This window comes from Oncorhynchus tshawytscha, linkage group LG04 (genome assembly GCF_018296145.1).
Source record: "Oncorhynchus tshawytscha isolate Ot180627B linkage group LG04, Otsh_v2.0, whole genome shotgun sequence".
NCBI lineage: Eukaryota > Metazoa > Chordata > Actinopteri > Salmoniformes > Salmonidae > Oncorhynchus > Oncorhynchus tshawytscha.
The window spans coordinates 69,175,591-69,189,398 of NC_056432.1; the positions used below are offsets into that span (position 1 = coordinate 69,175,591).

Sequence of the window (13,808 nt, forward strand, 5' to 3'; positions counted from 1 at the left end):
CAATAAAAGTTAGTAGAAACATGCCAAACGATGTTTAAAATCAATCCTCCGGTTGTTTTTGTCGTAAATAATCAATAATATTTCAACCGGACCAAAGCTTCGTCAATAGAAAAAGAGAAACAAGAAAGGCGTATTCCCGATCAGGCGCATGGCTGATGTCTGGAAATTTCCACTGGCCACTGATTGAAAGTGCTGTATCTCCCTTATTTTTCAGAGTAAAATCCTGAAACAATGTCTAAAGACTGGCCACGTGTAGAAGAAGCCATAGAGCTCGTGAACTGGATCCTAAGTCTTTGTATGGTGGATAGGCTTTCAATGGAAAAACAGCCTTTCAATATAATAGTACTTCCTGGTTGGATTTTCCTCTGGTTTCTGCCTGCCATATCAGTTCTGTTATACTCACAGACATTATTTTAACAGTTTTGGAAACTTTAGAGTGTTTTCTATCCAAATATGCATATCCTATCTTCTGGGCCTGAGTAGCAGGCAGTTGAATATTGGCGCGCTTTTCATCCAAAATTCCGAATGCTGCCCCCTACACTAGTGAAGTTAATCGGCATGTCTGATTAATTAGGGGCGGTTTCAAATTTACATAACAATCGGTAATCGGCCTTTTTGGATGCCAATTATGGCCGATTACATTGCAATCCACGAGGAGACTGTGTGGCAGGCTGACCACCTGTTACGCAAGTGCAGCAAGGAGCCAAGGTAAGTTGTTAGCTAAAACTTATCTTATAAAAAAAAATCCATCTTCACATAATCACTAGTTAACTGCACATGGTTGATGATATTACTAGGCTAACTAGCTTGTTCTGCATTGAATATAATCAATGCGGTGCCTGTTAATTTGTCATCGAATCACAGCCTACTTCAACTTGATGATTTAACAAAAGCGCATTAGCGAAAAAAGCACAATGGTTGCAATAATGTACCTAACCATAAACATCAATGCCTTTCTTAAAATCAATACACAAGTATACATTTTTAAACCTGCATATGTAATTAAAGTAAATTAATGTTAGCAGGCAATATTAACTAGGGATATTGTGTCACTTCTCTTGCGTTCAGTGCAAGCTGAGTCGGGGTATATGCAGCAGTTTGGGCCGCCTGTCTCGTTGCAAACTGTTGAAAGGCCATTTATTCCTAACAAAGACCGTAATTAATTTGCCAGAATTTTACGTAATTATGACATAACATTGAAGGTTGTGCAATGTAACAGTAATATTTAGACTTAGGGTTGCCACCTGTTCGATAAAATACGAAACGGTTCCGTATTTCACTGAAAGTGTTTACGGATTTGACCATATTAATGACCAAAGGCTCGTATTTCTGTGTGTTTATTATATTATAATTAAGTATATGATTTTATATTTGATAGAGCAGTCTGACTGAGAGGTGGTAGGCAGCAGCAGGCTTGTAAGCATTCATTCAAATGGCAGCTCTTAGCAATGCTGTGATGCACAGCGCTGTTTATGACTTCAAGCCTATCAACTCCCGAGATTAGGCTGGCAATACTAAAGTGCCTATAAGAACATCCAATAGTCAAAGGTATATGAAATACAAATTGTATAGAGAGAAATAGTCCTATAATTCCAATAATAACTACAACCTAAAACCTCTTAACTGGGAATACTGAAGACTCATGTTAAAAGGAACCACCAGCTTTCATATGTTCTCATGTTCTGAAGGAACTTAAACGTTAGCTTTTTTACATGGCACATATTGCACTTTTACTTTCTCTCCAACACTGTGTTTTTGCATTATTTAAACCAAATTGAACATGTTTCATTATTTATTTGAGACTAAATTGATTTTATTTAAGTATTATATTTCAAGTTCAAATAAGTGTTCATTGTTCATTCAGTATTGTTGTAATTGTCATTTATTACAAATATATATACAAATTGGCCGATTAATTGGTATCTGCTTTTTTCGGTCCTCTAATCATCGTTATCGGCGTTGAAAAATCATAATCAGTCAACCTCTAGTCCAGAGTAGTGATGCTAGTCGGGCGGGAGGGTGAGGGCAGCAATCGGTTGAAGAGCATGCATTTAGCTTTACTAGCATTTAAAAGCAGTTGGAGGTCACGGAAGGAGTGTTGTATGGCATTGAAGCTCATTTGGAGGTTTGTTAACACAGTTTCCAAAGAAGGGCCAGATGTATACAGAATGGTGTCGTCTGCGTAGAGGTGGATCAGAGAATCACCAGCAGCAAGGGTGACATCATTGATATATACAGAGAAAAGAGTCTGCCCGAGAATTGAACCCTGTGGCACCCCCATAGAGACTGCCAGAGGTCCGGACAACAGGCCCTCCGATTTAACACACTGAACTCTATCTGAGAAGTAGTTGGCAAACCAGGCAAGGCAGTCATTTGAGAAGCCAAGGCTATTGAGTCTGCTGATAAGAATGCGGGGATTGATAGACTCGAAAGCCTTGGCCAGGTTGATGAAGACGGCTGCACAGTACTGTCTTTTATCTATGGAGGTTATGATATCGTTTAGGACCTTGAGCATGGCTGAGGTGATCTGTTGGTTAACTTGGCTTTCAAAGATTTTTAGAAAGGCAGGGCAGGATGGATATAGGTCTATAACAGTTTGGGTCTAGAGTGTCTCCCCCTTTGAAGAGGGGGATGACCGCACCGGCAGCTTTCCAATCTTTGGGGATCTCAGACGATACGAAAGAGAGGTTGAACAGGCTAGTAATAGGGGTTGCAACAATTTCGGCAAATAATTTTAGAAAGAGAGATTGTCTAGCCCAGCTGATTTGTAGGGATCCAGATTTTGCAGCTCTTTCAGAACATCAGCTGTCTGGATTTGGGTGAAGGAGAAGCGGGGGGGACTTGGGAAAGTTTCTGCAGGGGGTGCAGAGCTGTTGGCCGGGGTAGGGGTAGCCAGGTGGAAAGCATGGCTAACCTTTGAAAAATGCTTATTGAAATGATTGATTATCGTATATTTATCGGTGGTGACAGTGTTTCCTAGCCTCAGTGCAGTGGGCAGCTGGGAGGAGGTGCTCTTATTCTCCATGGACTTTACAGTGTCCCAAAACCTTTTGGAATTAGTGCTACAGGATTCAAATTTCTGTTTGAAAAAGCTAGCCTTTGCTTTCCTAACTGACTGTATATTGTATATTGGTTCCTGACTTACCTGAAAAGTTGCATATCGCCGGGGCTATTCGATGCTAATGCAGTACGCCAGAGGATGTCTTTGTGCTGGTTGGTGTGGTGTGTGTACATATTATGTTAATAATATGATTAACCTTGTGTTCTGACCCTCACATGGTCTGGGGGTGGAGAGATGTGTATAGTGTAGGTGGGCTCAGTATGTGGTTGTATTTTGTGGAGTTGTAGGTTCTGTATCTATGTGGGTTATGTGGGTTTCAGGCAAAGCGATTGGGCAACAAGTAAAAGAGAATAAAAAACAGATTGACCCTGAAAAATTTTGAAAACTAGGTGGGGCAAATTTCAGGAGCGCTGTCTCAAAGACGATGTGTGCATGCATGCGTCCATGTAAGTATGTCTGTGTGCGCATGTGTGTGTTCATGAAAGACAGACAGACATCAGACACCAAGAGAGTGAACGAGGAGAGATGATCAGATTTAGAACGAGGAGGCAGAGCAACAGCGAGATGTGTGGGAGAGAATACAGAATGTGAGATTAAATTCCAGGAACTGCACCTTGGGCCAAGCCTCTGGTCCCTCTCTATCAGATAGCAGCCTTTTAACTGCATTTCCTTCCCTCCCTCGGGGCCCAGCTCCAGTTAGGCAGGGGGTCTCTCTACTCACAGAATATCTCCTGCCTCTCCGCTCAAGATATGCCTTCTCCCCCATCGCTCCCTCCCTTATCGCTCAGTAAAGCCCAGACATATGACATAACATTATCTGAACGTTAGGCTAGCATGATGGCAGCATTGCACGTGAGTTCCAGTGCTGTTTGACTGCCCCCTTGTGGATGAGAAATAAAGCTCCTTGTTCACCTTGGGTGTTCATGTCCCTGAGTGTTTCATCTGTGTGTTCCATGCTGGGAAAGGGTGGGGGTATTGGGATGAGGGTTGTTGAGTGTACAAAGGGAGAATCTCAATTGCGTCCTCTCTCCTTTCTCCTCGCCTCCTTCTCAAAACCCATTGGATGAGAGTGCCAGAGGTCCCTCCCCTCTGACCTTCTCCAATGTGTTTTGAGATGGAGTCAAGGAGAGAGGACGCGAGAAGTATGCAATTGCGATTCTACCGTCGTATAGACTGGATAAATATTAGAGTTCTCTGCTGCTGTTCTCTCCCAGCTCTCTCCAGGCTCAGAAGAGGACACAGAAGGGCCTGTGGTTGAGAAGCTGGGCCGGATTCAGTTCAGTGTGGGTTACAGCTTCCAGGACTCCACCCTGACCGTCAAGATCCTTACGGGCCAGGAGCTCCCCGCCAAGGACTTCTCTGGCACCTCAGACCCCTTCGTCAAACTCTACCTGCTGCCTGACAAGAAGCACAAGCTGGAGACCAAGGTCAAGAGGAAGAACCTCAACCCTCGCTGGAACGAGACCTTCCTGTTTGAAGGTCAGACTGTGAAATCACCCTGCATACGAGGCTGCGTACCTAATGGCGCCCTATTCTGCACTACTTTTGTTCACAGCCCTATGGGCCCCTGTAGTGCACTACATAGGGAATAGGATGCCATTTGGGACGCAGTGGCAACTACTGCACATTATAAAAACACACATCTGGTCTTAGAACTATACACTGTAGACGTATGGCTATTGGTTATCCTGTATAAAGTCTGAAAGAGTACTCCCTAAATCTCTGTCCAGCACATATCAGACTCTTATCTGTCTGTTTATGTATCTGTCTGTTCCCCTCAGGGTTCCCCTATGAGAAGGTGATCCAGAGGACCCTCTATATGCAGGTGCTGGATTACGATCGCTTCAGCAGGAACGACCCCATCGGGGAGGTGTCCATTCCCCTTAACAAGGTGGACCTGGGCAACCAGCAGACCTACTGGAAGGAGCTGAAGCCCTGCAGCGACGGCAGCGTGAGTAAAGTACACACACAGACTAGGACAGTTGCAGTGGGACAGGGGATGAGGGGGAAGGGTAGGAGAGAGGGAACAAGGAGAAGGAGGGATGACTGGGAGACAGAAGGGGGTAGAGGGGATGGAGGGAGTGAGAGGGAACAAGGAGAAGGAGGGATGACTGGGAGACAGAAGGGGGTAGAGGGGATGGAGGGAGTGAGAGGGTTGGTGAGTGGTGTTGTCATTGTGTTTCTCAGGGGAGTCGAGGAGACCTGCTGGTGTCACTATGCTACAACCCTCAAGCCAACACCATCACTGTGACCATCATCAAAGCCCGCAACCTCAAAGCCATGGACATTGGAGGCACCTCCGGTACAGTACATACAATACTCTGTCATCACCTATTTCCTGTGCTACAGTCTGTCTACCGTAACATGTGTCAATGTGGTTTCAGTATCTCTCCATCCATACGGCATCCAAAATGACACCCTATTCCCTATATAGTGCACTACTTTCTATGAGCCCTGGTCAAAATAAGTGTACTGTATAGGGATTAGGGTGCCATTTGGGTTGAAACCTCTGTGTTTAAGTGATGTGTCTCCCCCGTTAGATCCCTATGTGAAGCTGTGGCTGATGCACAAGGACAAGCGTGTGGAGAAGAAGAAGACGGTGACAATGAAGTGCTGTCTGAACCCCGTGTTCAACGAGTCCTTCCCCTTCGACGTCCCCGCCCACGTGCTCCGAGAGACCACCATCATCATCACCGTCATGGACAAGGACAAGCTCAGTCGCAATGACGTCATCGGCAAGGTACCACCCCCTCGTAACGCCCAGACCACCAGCCACGTACATCACCAGTCCACACTGACCCCTGCTGGCACATACTGAGACACAAGCACACATACATAAACTCATAACACACACACACACAATGATCCTGCTCTCAGACACACTAACACAACGACATATTAACAGTCACTGTCTCAAGATTGCTCTTACATACTGACACAGTAAGATTGATATCCTTTGATTGTGTGGTTTGTTTGTAGCACACAGAGGCACTATCCCATTGATTTTCTGACACACTGTAACCCTCATACAGGCTTCCTTACTATGGATCCAGTGTCTGACAGTGACCCCTCAGTAAACCAAACATGCCTCATCACAGGCGCTGGCCCTTTCACCCATAATCTAATCACCACCAATAAAACACAGCTGCGGCTTGCTTGGGAGCCTCCATCTCTCTACCTAAACATAAGTCTCATTCTCACACAAATCTTTCCCCTTGTTTCCCCTGCTCTGAAAATTGCAGAGAGTAAAACAGCTGTTTCATCTTAATGACTCTCCTCAGCTCCCGATATGAATTAAGTTCAGATTAGGGTGATTGGCAAGCTTTATGGTAACAGCAGGGACACTCCAGACTTCAGAGAGTTTAGTTTACCTCTCTCTGTTTGAGTATGAGTAATATAGATCTCTGTGACGTCAGATATCCTGCTTATCCATCTCACCCCCCTCGTTCTCTTTCACTCCATCTCTCTCTCCTCCTCCCTTCCTCCCCTTCTCTTCCTCTCTTTCTTCCCACCTTCCCTCTTGCTCTCTCTCTCAGATCTATCTCTCGTGGAAGAGTGGTCCGGCGGAGGTGAAGCACTGGAAGGACATGATGGGTAAACCTCGTAATGCCGTGCAGCAGTGGCATGCCCTCAAGGCCTGATACTGTAGGTCCTTCACATCCATCCAGACCATCCCAGCCCCCTGCCCTGCCCTGCCCTCCCACCCTATCGTTATGCACAAGGCTGACTCGCTGCAGAACATGGGTACAAATAGCCATCCAACGCATCCACCCTCTCCTCCTGCCTGTCCTCTCTCAGATCCCTAATGAACTTCTCCTTCCTCTACTCCCCTCTGTTTAGCCAGGTCCTTTCTGAGTCTTGTTGCTTTTAAGTCATACCTTCCTCTCAACCATTGTTTTTTCTCCTTAGTCCACCTTTACTCTGTTTTTACTTTGGAGCAGTTCCCTCTGCCAGCCCTAGGGTGAGCCTCAGCCACCAACAAAAACAGGTTCAAATAGACCAGATAAGAATCCTGCGTAAGGAGCTGGTGAAGGGCCTGTCTTTCAGGAAACATTATATCTGTGACTGTGTGACAGACTGACCGACAAGGAATCCAGTTCCACCATTAATCCTGTGTCTCTCCATCGTTCTCCTGTGGCAGTGAGGGGAGGCTTCTTCTCTCCCTAATCACTGCTCTCTCTGTCGTCAGAAGCAATCTGGTTGGCTGTTCTTTTTTTTTTTTGCTTCCCACGTTGACCTTTTGGTCCGTTCTCTTCTGCAAACACACAGAGAATATAACAGGAAGGATCGATAGAGAGAGAGAGGCAAACCAATGGAATAGAAGAGGGATGGACTGTCTGGATGATAATGGAATTAGACGTGACACTGTCACTCCACCCCGTTCATCATCTCTGATCTCTTTCTCTCCCACCACTGTAGTGATTCTTCCCTGGCTGGACCCCCTTGTTGTCTGTGCGTGCTGTGGGTGATGTGCTGTAACTCCAAATGAAGTTCTAGATGAAAAAAGGAGAACATGACTGATCATTTACACTGGTCCATGGGGGAAATGTAAAAAGACGTTCCTATTTTCCGGAGAGAAAAAAAAAGAATAATGACAGAAAAAGAGTAAAGTCATCAATGTTGTGTTTTGTTTTTAAAAAGCCTAAAGAGACCAATCAAAATGTTCTTCCAGAGACAGTAAATAGAAGCAAAAAGACAGCTATTATTCTGTCGAATTCTCTGTGTGTGTGTGTGTGTGTGTGTGTGTGTGTGTGTGTGTGTGTGTGTGTGTGTGTGTGTGTGTGTGTGTGTGTGTGTGTGTGTGCGTGTGTGTGTGTGCGTGCGTGTCAGCGAAAGTTAGAGCGTGAATGCGAGTGCAAGTGTGTAAAAGTATTGGGCTTGCACTGCTATCAAATGAATAACGACAATATTACTGATAATAATGATGACAATAATAATCATCAGTATTCTACTGGATATGTTTGAAGACTTGGAGAGGTCACAGCAGCTAAGCAGTGACAGAGAGAGAGGGGTACAGTCTGTGGGGTAGTGCCTGCTGCCTGGTGTGGAACGGTAAGCAGAGGAGGAACTTGACATGAACCACCAGTCTTCATCTGAGCTGCTTTCTCTCAATTGCATCATCCACTGCAGATAACCACAAATAAATGCCCCTCTCCCAACCAAGTCAGTTTAGTTTATAATGGAGCACTAAGCCAATTGATCTTGTCCCCATCAAGGTTGGTAACGTTACCTGTTTGTCTCTGTCAGTAATTTTGTGTAATTCTGCCTGTCTGTTGGAACGTGTGTCTGTCAGTTGGTCTGTAAGTCATTTAGTCAACATCTTATTCATTAGTGTGCATGTTACAGAACACATTGTTATAAGAATGTTAGTAGATAAATGTTTAGGGTCTTAGTGGAAGGCTGTTCCATTACTGGCCAAACCCCCTCTGCTCTGTCCTGCTCCAGACGTTAGATAGTTAGGGTGTTAGTGGGTCTTCAGGACCAGGGCTGTTTCATTACAGACCAAACCCCCTCTGTTCTGTCCTGCTCCTGATGTTAGATAGTTAGGGTGTTAGTGGGTCTTCAGGACCAGGGCTGTTTCATTACTGGCCAAACCCCCTCTGCTCTGTCCTGCTCCAGACGTTAGATAGTTAGGGTGTTAGTGGGTCTTCAGGACCAGGGCTGTTTCATTATAGACCAAACCCCCTCTGCTCTGTCCTGCTCCTGATGTTAGATAGTTAGGGTGTTAGTGGGTCTTCAGGACCAGGGCTGTTTCATTATAGACCAAACCCCCTCTGTTCTGTCCTGCTCCTGATGTTAGATAGTTAGGGTGTTAATGGGTCTTCAGGACCAGGGCTGTTTCATTACAGACCAAACCCCCTCTGCTCTGTCCTCCTCCTGATGTTAGATAGTTGGGTGTTAGTGAGTCTTCAGGACCACGGATGTTACGGACCAAACCCCCTCTGCTCTGTCCTGCTCCTGATGTTAGATAGTTGGGTGTTAGTGAGTCTTCAGGACCACGGATGTTACGGACCAAACTCCCTCTGCTCTGTCCTGCTCCTGATGTTAGATAGTTGGGTGTTAGTGAGTCTTCAGGACCACGGATGTTACGGACCAAACCCCCTCTGTTTTGTCCTGCTTCAGGACCAGGCTGTTCCATTACTGGCCCGACCCCCTCTGCTCTGTGCTGCTCCTGATGTCATCCTGGTGTGACCTTTTCCAAGATTAAGTTTCTCTAGCTACAAGAGTAATAATAATAATATCAACTAAACCTATTTTCTGTTTACATTTGACTGTTTATTTGTGTCTACTGAATGTGTGTTTGCAATGTGTGTATGAGTGTGTCAACATCTGACTGTTTGTGTTTACCGTGTATGCATGTGTGCTTGGTGTTCACTTTTGCCATTTTCATTTTCTTAATATGGAATCTGTTTTTGGCTGTTCTTATTCTGTATAAAGTAATTCAGATGTTCAGTTAATTATTTATGTTGTCGCTGATCGCTAAGGAGGAGACACTAATGATTACTGGGATGTTGGAACGTGACAAAGGGCATGTGTCTACTTTCTATTTGTTGGGGTTTTATGGGTTGGTTGGGGAGGGGGCCATAGACATTCGAGAGTCTTGAGTGAAGAGAGAAGGAAAGACAAGGGAGCGGGGAGCTCATTACATCTGACAATACCACATACAGCATATTCTATTCTAGCCCTCTTCTGTTGGGCAGAGGGACCGTTCACTCAGGCCTGTGTGCATCAGGGGCCTTGTGTTCTGGTTTATCATTTAATAGGTGGCTTACAGAACCACAACATGCTGTCCCTCCGCTCTAGGTCTGGCCCAACATGCTGTCCCTCCGCTCTAGGTCTGGCCCAACACACTGTCCCTCCGCTCTAGGTCTGGCCCAACACGCTGTCCCTCCGCTCTACGTCTGGCCCAACACGCTGTCCCTCCGCTCTAGGTCTGGCCCAACACACTGTCCCTCCGCTCTAGGTCTGGCCCAACACGCTGTCCCTCCGCTCTAGGTCTGGCCCAACACACTGTCCCTCCCCTCTAGGTCTGGCCCAACACGCTGTCCCTCCCCTCTTGGTCTGACCCAACACGCTGTCCCTCCGCTCTAGGTCTGGCCCAACACGCTGTCCCTCCGCTCTAGGTCTGGCCCAACACGCTGTCCCTCCGCTCTAGGTCTGGCCCAACACGCTGTCCCTCCCCTCTACGTCTGTCCCAACACACTGTCCCTCCCCTCTACGTCTGGCCCAACAAGCTGTCCCTCCGCTCTACATCTGGCCCAACACACTGTCCCTCCGCTCTAGGTCTGGCCCAACAGGCTGTCCCTCCCCTCTAGGTCTGGCCCAACACACTGTCCCCCCTCTAGGTCTGGCCCAACACACTGTCCCTCTCCTCTAGGTCTGGCCCAACACGCTGTCCCTCCCCTCTAGGTCTGGCCCAACACGCTGTCCCTCCCTTCTAGGTCTGGCCCATCACGCTGTCCATCCGCTCTACGTCTGGCCCAACACGCTGTCCCTCCGCTCTACGTCTGGCCCAACAGGCTGTCCCTCCGCTCTACGTCTGGCCCAACACGCTGTGCCTCCGTTCTACGTCTGGCCCAACACGCTGTGCCTCCGTTCTATGTCTGGCCCAACACACTGTCCCTCCACTCTAGGTCTGGCCCAACACGCTGTCCCTCCGCTATAGGTCTGGCCCAACACGCTGTCCCTCCGCTCTAGGTCTGGCCCAACACGCTGTCCCTCCGCTCTAGGTCTGGCCCAACACGCTGTCCCTCCCCTCTACGTCTGTCCCAACACACTGTCCCTCCCTCTACGTCTGGCCCAACAAGCTGTCCCTCCGCTCTACATCTGGCCCAACACACTGTCCCTCCGCTCTAGGTCTGGCCCAACAGGCTGTCCCTCCCCTATAGGTCTGGCCCAACACACTGTCCCCCCCTCTAGGTCTGGCCCAACACACTGTCCCTCTCCTCTAGGTCTGGCCCAACACGCTGTCCCTCCCCTCTAGGTCTGGCCCAACACGCTGTCCCTCCCTTCTAGGTCTGGCCCATCACGCTGTCCATCCGCTCTACGTCTGGCCCAACACGCTGTCCCTCCGCTCTACGTCTGGCCCAACAGGCTGTCCCTCCGCTCTACGTCTGGCCCAACACGCTGTCCCTCCGCTCTAGGTCTGGCCCAACACGCTGTCCCTCACCTCTACGTCTGGCCCAACACACTGTCCCTCCCCTCTAGGTCTGGCCCAGCACGCTGTCCCTCCGCTCTAGGACTGGCCCAGCACGCTGTCCCTCCGCTCTAGGACTGGCCCAACACGCTGTCCCTCCGCTCTAGGACTGGCCCAACACGCTGTCCCTCCGCTATAGGTCTGGCCCAACACGCTGTCCCTCCGCTCTAGGTCTGGCCCAACACGCTGTCCCTCCGCTCTAGGTCTGGCCCAACACGCTGTCCCTCCCCTCTACGTCTGTCCCAACACACTGTCCCTCCCCTCTACGTCTGGCCCAACAAGCTGTCCCTCCGCTCTACATCTGGCCCAACACACTGTCCCTCCGCTCTAGGTCTGGCCCAACACGCTGTCCCTCACCTCTACGTCTGTCCCAACACACTGTCCCTCCCCTCTAGGTCTGGCCCAGCACGCTGTCCCTCCGCTCTAGGACTGGCCCAGCACGCTGTCCCTCCGCTCTAGGACTGGCCCAACACGCTGTCCCTCCGCTCTAGGACTGGCCCAACACGCTGTCCCTCCGCTATAGGTCTGGCCCAACACGCTGTCCCTCCGCTCTAGGTCTGGCCCAACACGCTGTCCCTCCGCTCTAGGTCTGGCCCAACACGCTGTCCCTCCCCTCTACGTCTGTCCCAACACACTGTCCCTCCCCTCTACGTCTGGCCCAACAAGCTGTCCCTCCGCTCTACATCTGGCCCAACACACTGTCCCTCCGCTCTAGGTCTGGCCCAACAGGCTGTCCCTCCCCTATAGGTCTGGCCCAACACACTGTCCCCCCTCTAGGTCTGGCCCAACACACTGTCCCTCTCCTCTAGGTCTGGCCCAACACGCTGTCCCTCCCCTCTAGGTCTGGCCCAACACGCTGTCCCTCCCTTCTAGGTCTGGCCCATCACGCTGTCCATCCGCTCTATGTCTGGCCCAACACGCTGTCCCTCCGCTCTACGTCTGGCCCAACAGGCTGTCCCTCCGCTCTACGTCTGGCCCAACACGCTGTCCCTCCGCTCTAGGTCTGGCCCAACACGCTGTCCCTCCGCTCTAGGTCTGGCCCAACACACTGTCCCTCCCCTCTAGGTCTGGCCCAGCACGCTGTCCCTCCGCTCTAGGACTGGCCCAGCACGCTGTCCCTCCGCTCTAGGACTGGCCCAACACGCTGTCCCTCCGCTCTAGGACTGGCCCAACACGCTGTCCCTCCGCTATAGGTCTGGCCCAACACGCTGTCCCTCCGCTCTAGGTCTGGCCCAACACGCTGTCCCTCCGCTCTAGGTCTGGCCCAACACGCTGTCCCTCCCCTCTACGTCTGTCCCAACACACTGTCCCTCCCCTCTACGTCTGGCCCAACAAGCTGTCCCTCCGCTCTACATCTGGCCCAACACACTGTCCCTCCGCTCTAGGTCTGGCCCAACAGGCTGTCCCTCCCCTATAGGTCTGGCCCAACACACTGTCCCCCCTCTAGGTCTGGCCCAACACACTGTCCCTCTCCTCTAGGTCTGGCCCAACACGCTGTCCCTCCCCTCTAGGTCTGGCCCAACACGCTGTCCCTCCCTTCTAGATCTGGCCCATCACGCTGTCCATCCGCTCTACGTCTGGCCCAACACGCTGTCCCTCCGCTCTACGTCTGGCCCAACAGGCTGTCCCTCCGCTCTACGTCTGGCCCAACACGCTGTCCCTCCGCTCTACGTCTGGCCCAACACGCTGTGCCTCCGTTCTACGTCTGGCCCAACACGCTGTGCCTCCGTTCTACGTCTGGCCCAACACGCTGTCCCTCCACTCTAGGTCTGGCCCAACACGCTGTCCCTCCGCTCTAGGTCTGGCCCAACACGCTGTCCCTCACCTCTACGTCTGTCCCAACACACTGTCCCTCCCCTCTAGGTCTGGCCCAGCACGCTGTCCCTCCGCTCTAGGACTGGCCCAGCACGCTGTCCCTCCGCTCTAGGACTGGCCCAACACGCTGTCCCTCCGCTCTAGGACTGGCCCAACACGCTGTCCCTCCGCTATAGGTCTGGCCCAACACACTGTCCCTCCGCTCTAGGACTGGCCCAACACACTGTCCCTCCGCTCTAGGACTGGCCCAACACGCTGTCCTTCCGCTCTAGGTCTGGCCCAACACACAGAGACTAAGACAGACGAGGTCTCCATACGTCAGTGCTGACGTACTTCAAAACCCCACTGTGACACACATGCTTTTTGGCACAAGGTACTCTTAAACAACACCCCTCCCCCTCTCCTCCATATGCTCTCACTCCCCAAGTGTCACAGAGAAAAGGTGAGACAGACAATGATCATCACCTCATTTGCATCACTGCAATCTCCAGGCAGAGCAGAACATAGCAGAGCACCTACCTGCTCCTAAAATAACTGGGAACAGAGTCACCTCCCTGCCTCATACTGAGCACACAAGCAAAGGATACATCATTATGTATGCAGACGCAGCATTAAATTGAAAAGATCAGCTAGAATAGGAAACACAGACCAAATGGCACGATACAGGTGAAAATTAATTATTTGTTTGACTTGATTTCCCTGAACTGAAAATAGGTCCAGAAGCCAGGTATGGTC

The 13,808-nt window shown here is 49.9% G+C and overlaps 1 protein-coding gene across 6 annotated transcripts in view; it reads left to right on the plus strand.

Moving 5' to 3' along the window:
• The window catches only part of LOC112247046 (synaptotagmin-7), a 107,053-nt gene extending 97,078 nt beyond the window's left edge, over window positions 1-9,975 (plus strand). For all 6 annotated transcript variants that reach the window (XM_042321132.1, XM_042321131.1, XM_042321133.1 and 3 more), the window contains 5 exons: window positions 4,276-4,540; window positions 4,843-5,012; window positions 5,249-5,363; window positions 5,602-5,801; window positions 6,598-9,975. In XM_042321132.1, the coding sequence (XP_042177066.1) occupies window positions 4,276-4,540; window positions 4,843-5,012; window positions 5,249-5,363; window positions 5,602-5,801; window positions 6,598-6,702 (855 nt within the window). In that variant the 3' untranslated portion in view covers window positions 6,703-9,975. The remainder of the gene's footprint in view (window positions 1-4,275; window positions 4,541-4,842; window positions 5,013-5,248; window positions 5,364-5,601; window positions 5,802-6,597) is intronic.
• The last annotated feature ends 3,833 nt before the right edge of the window (window positions 9,976-13,808 follow it).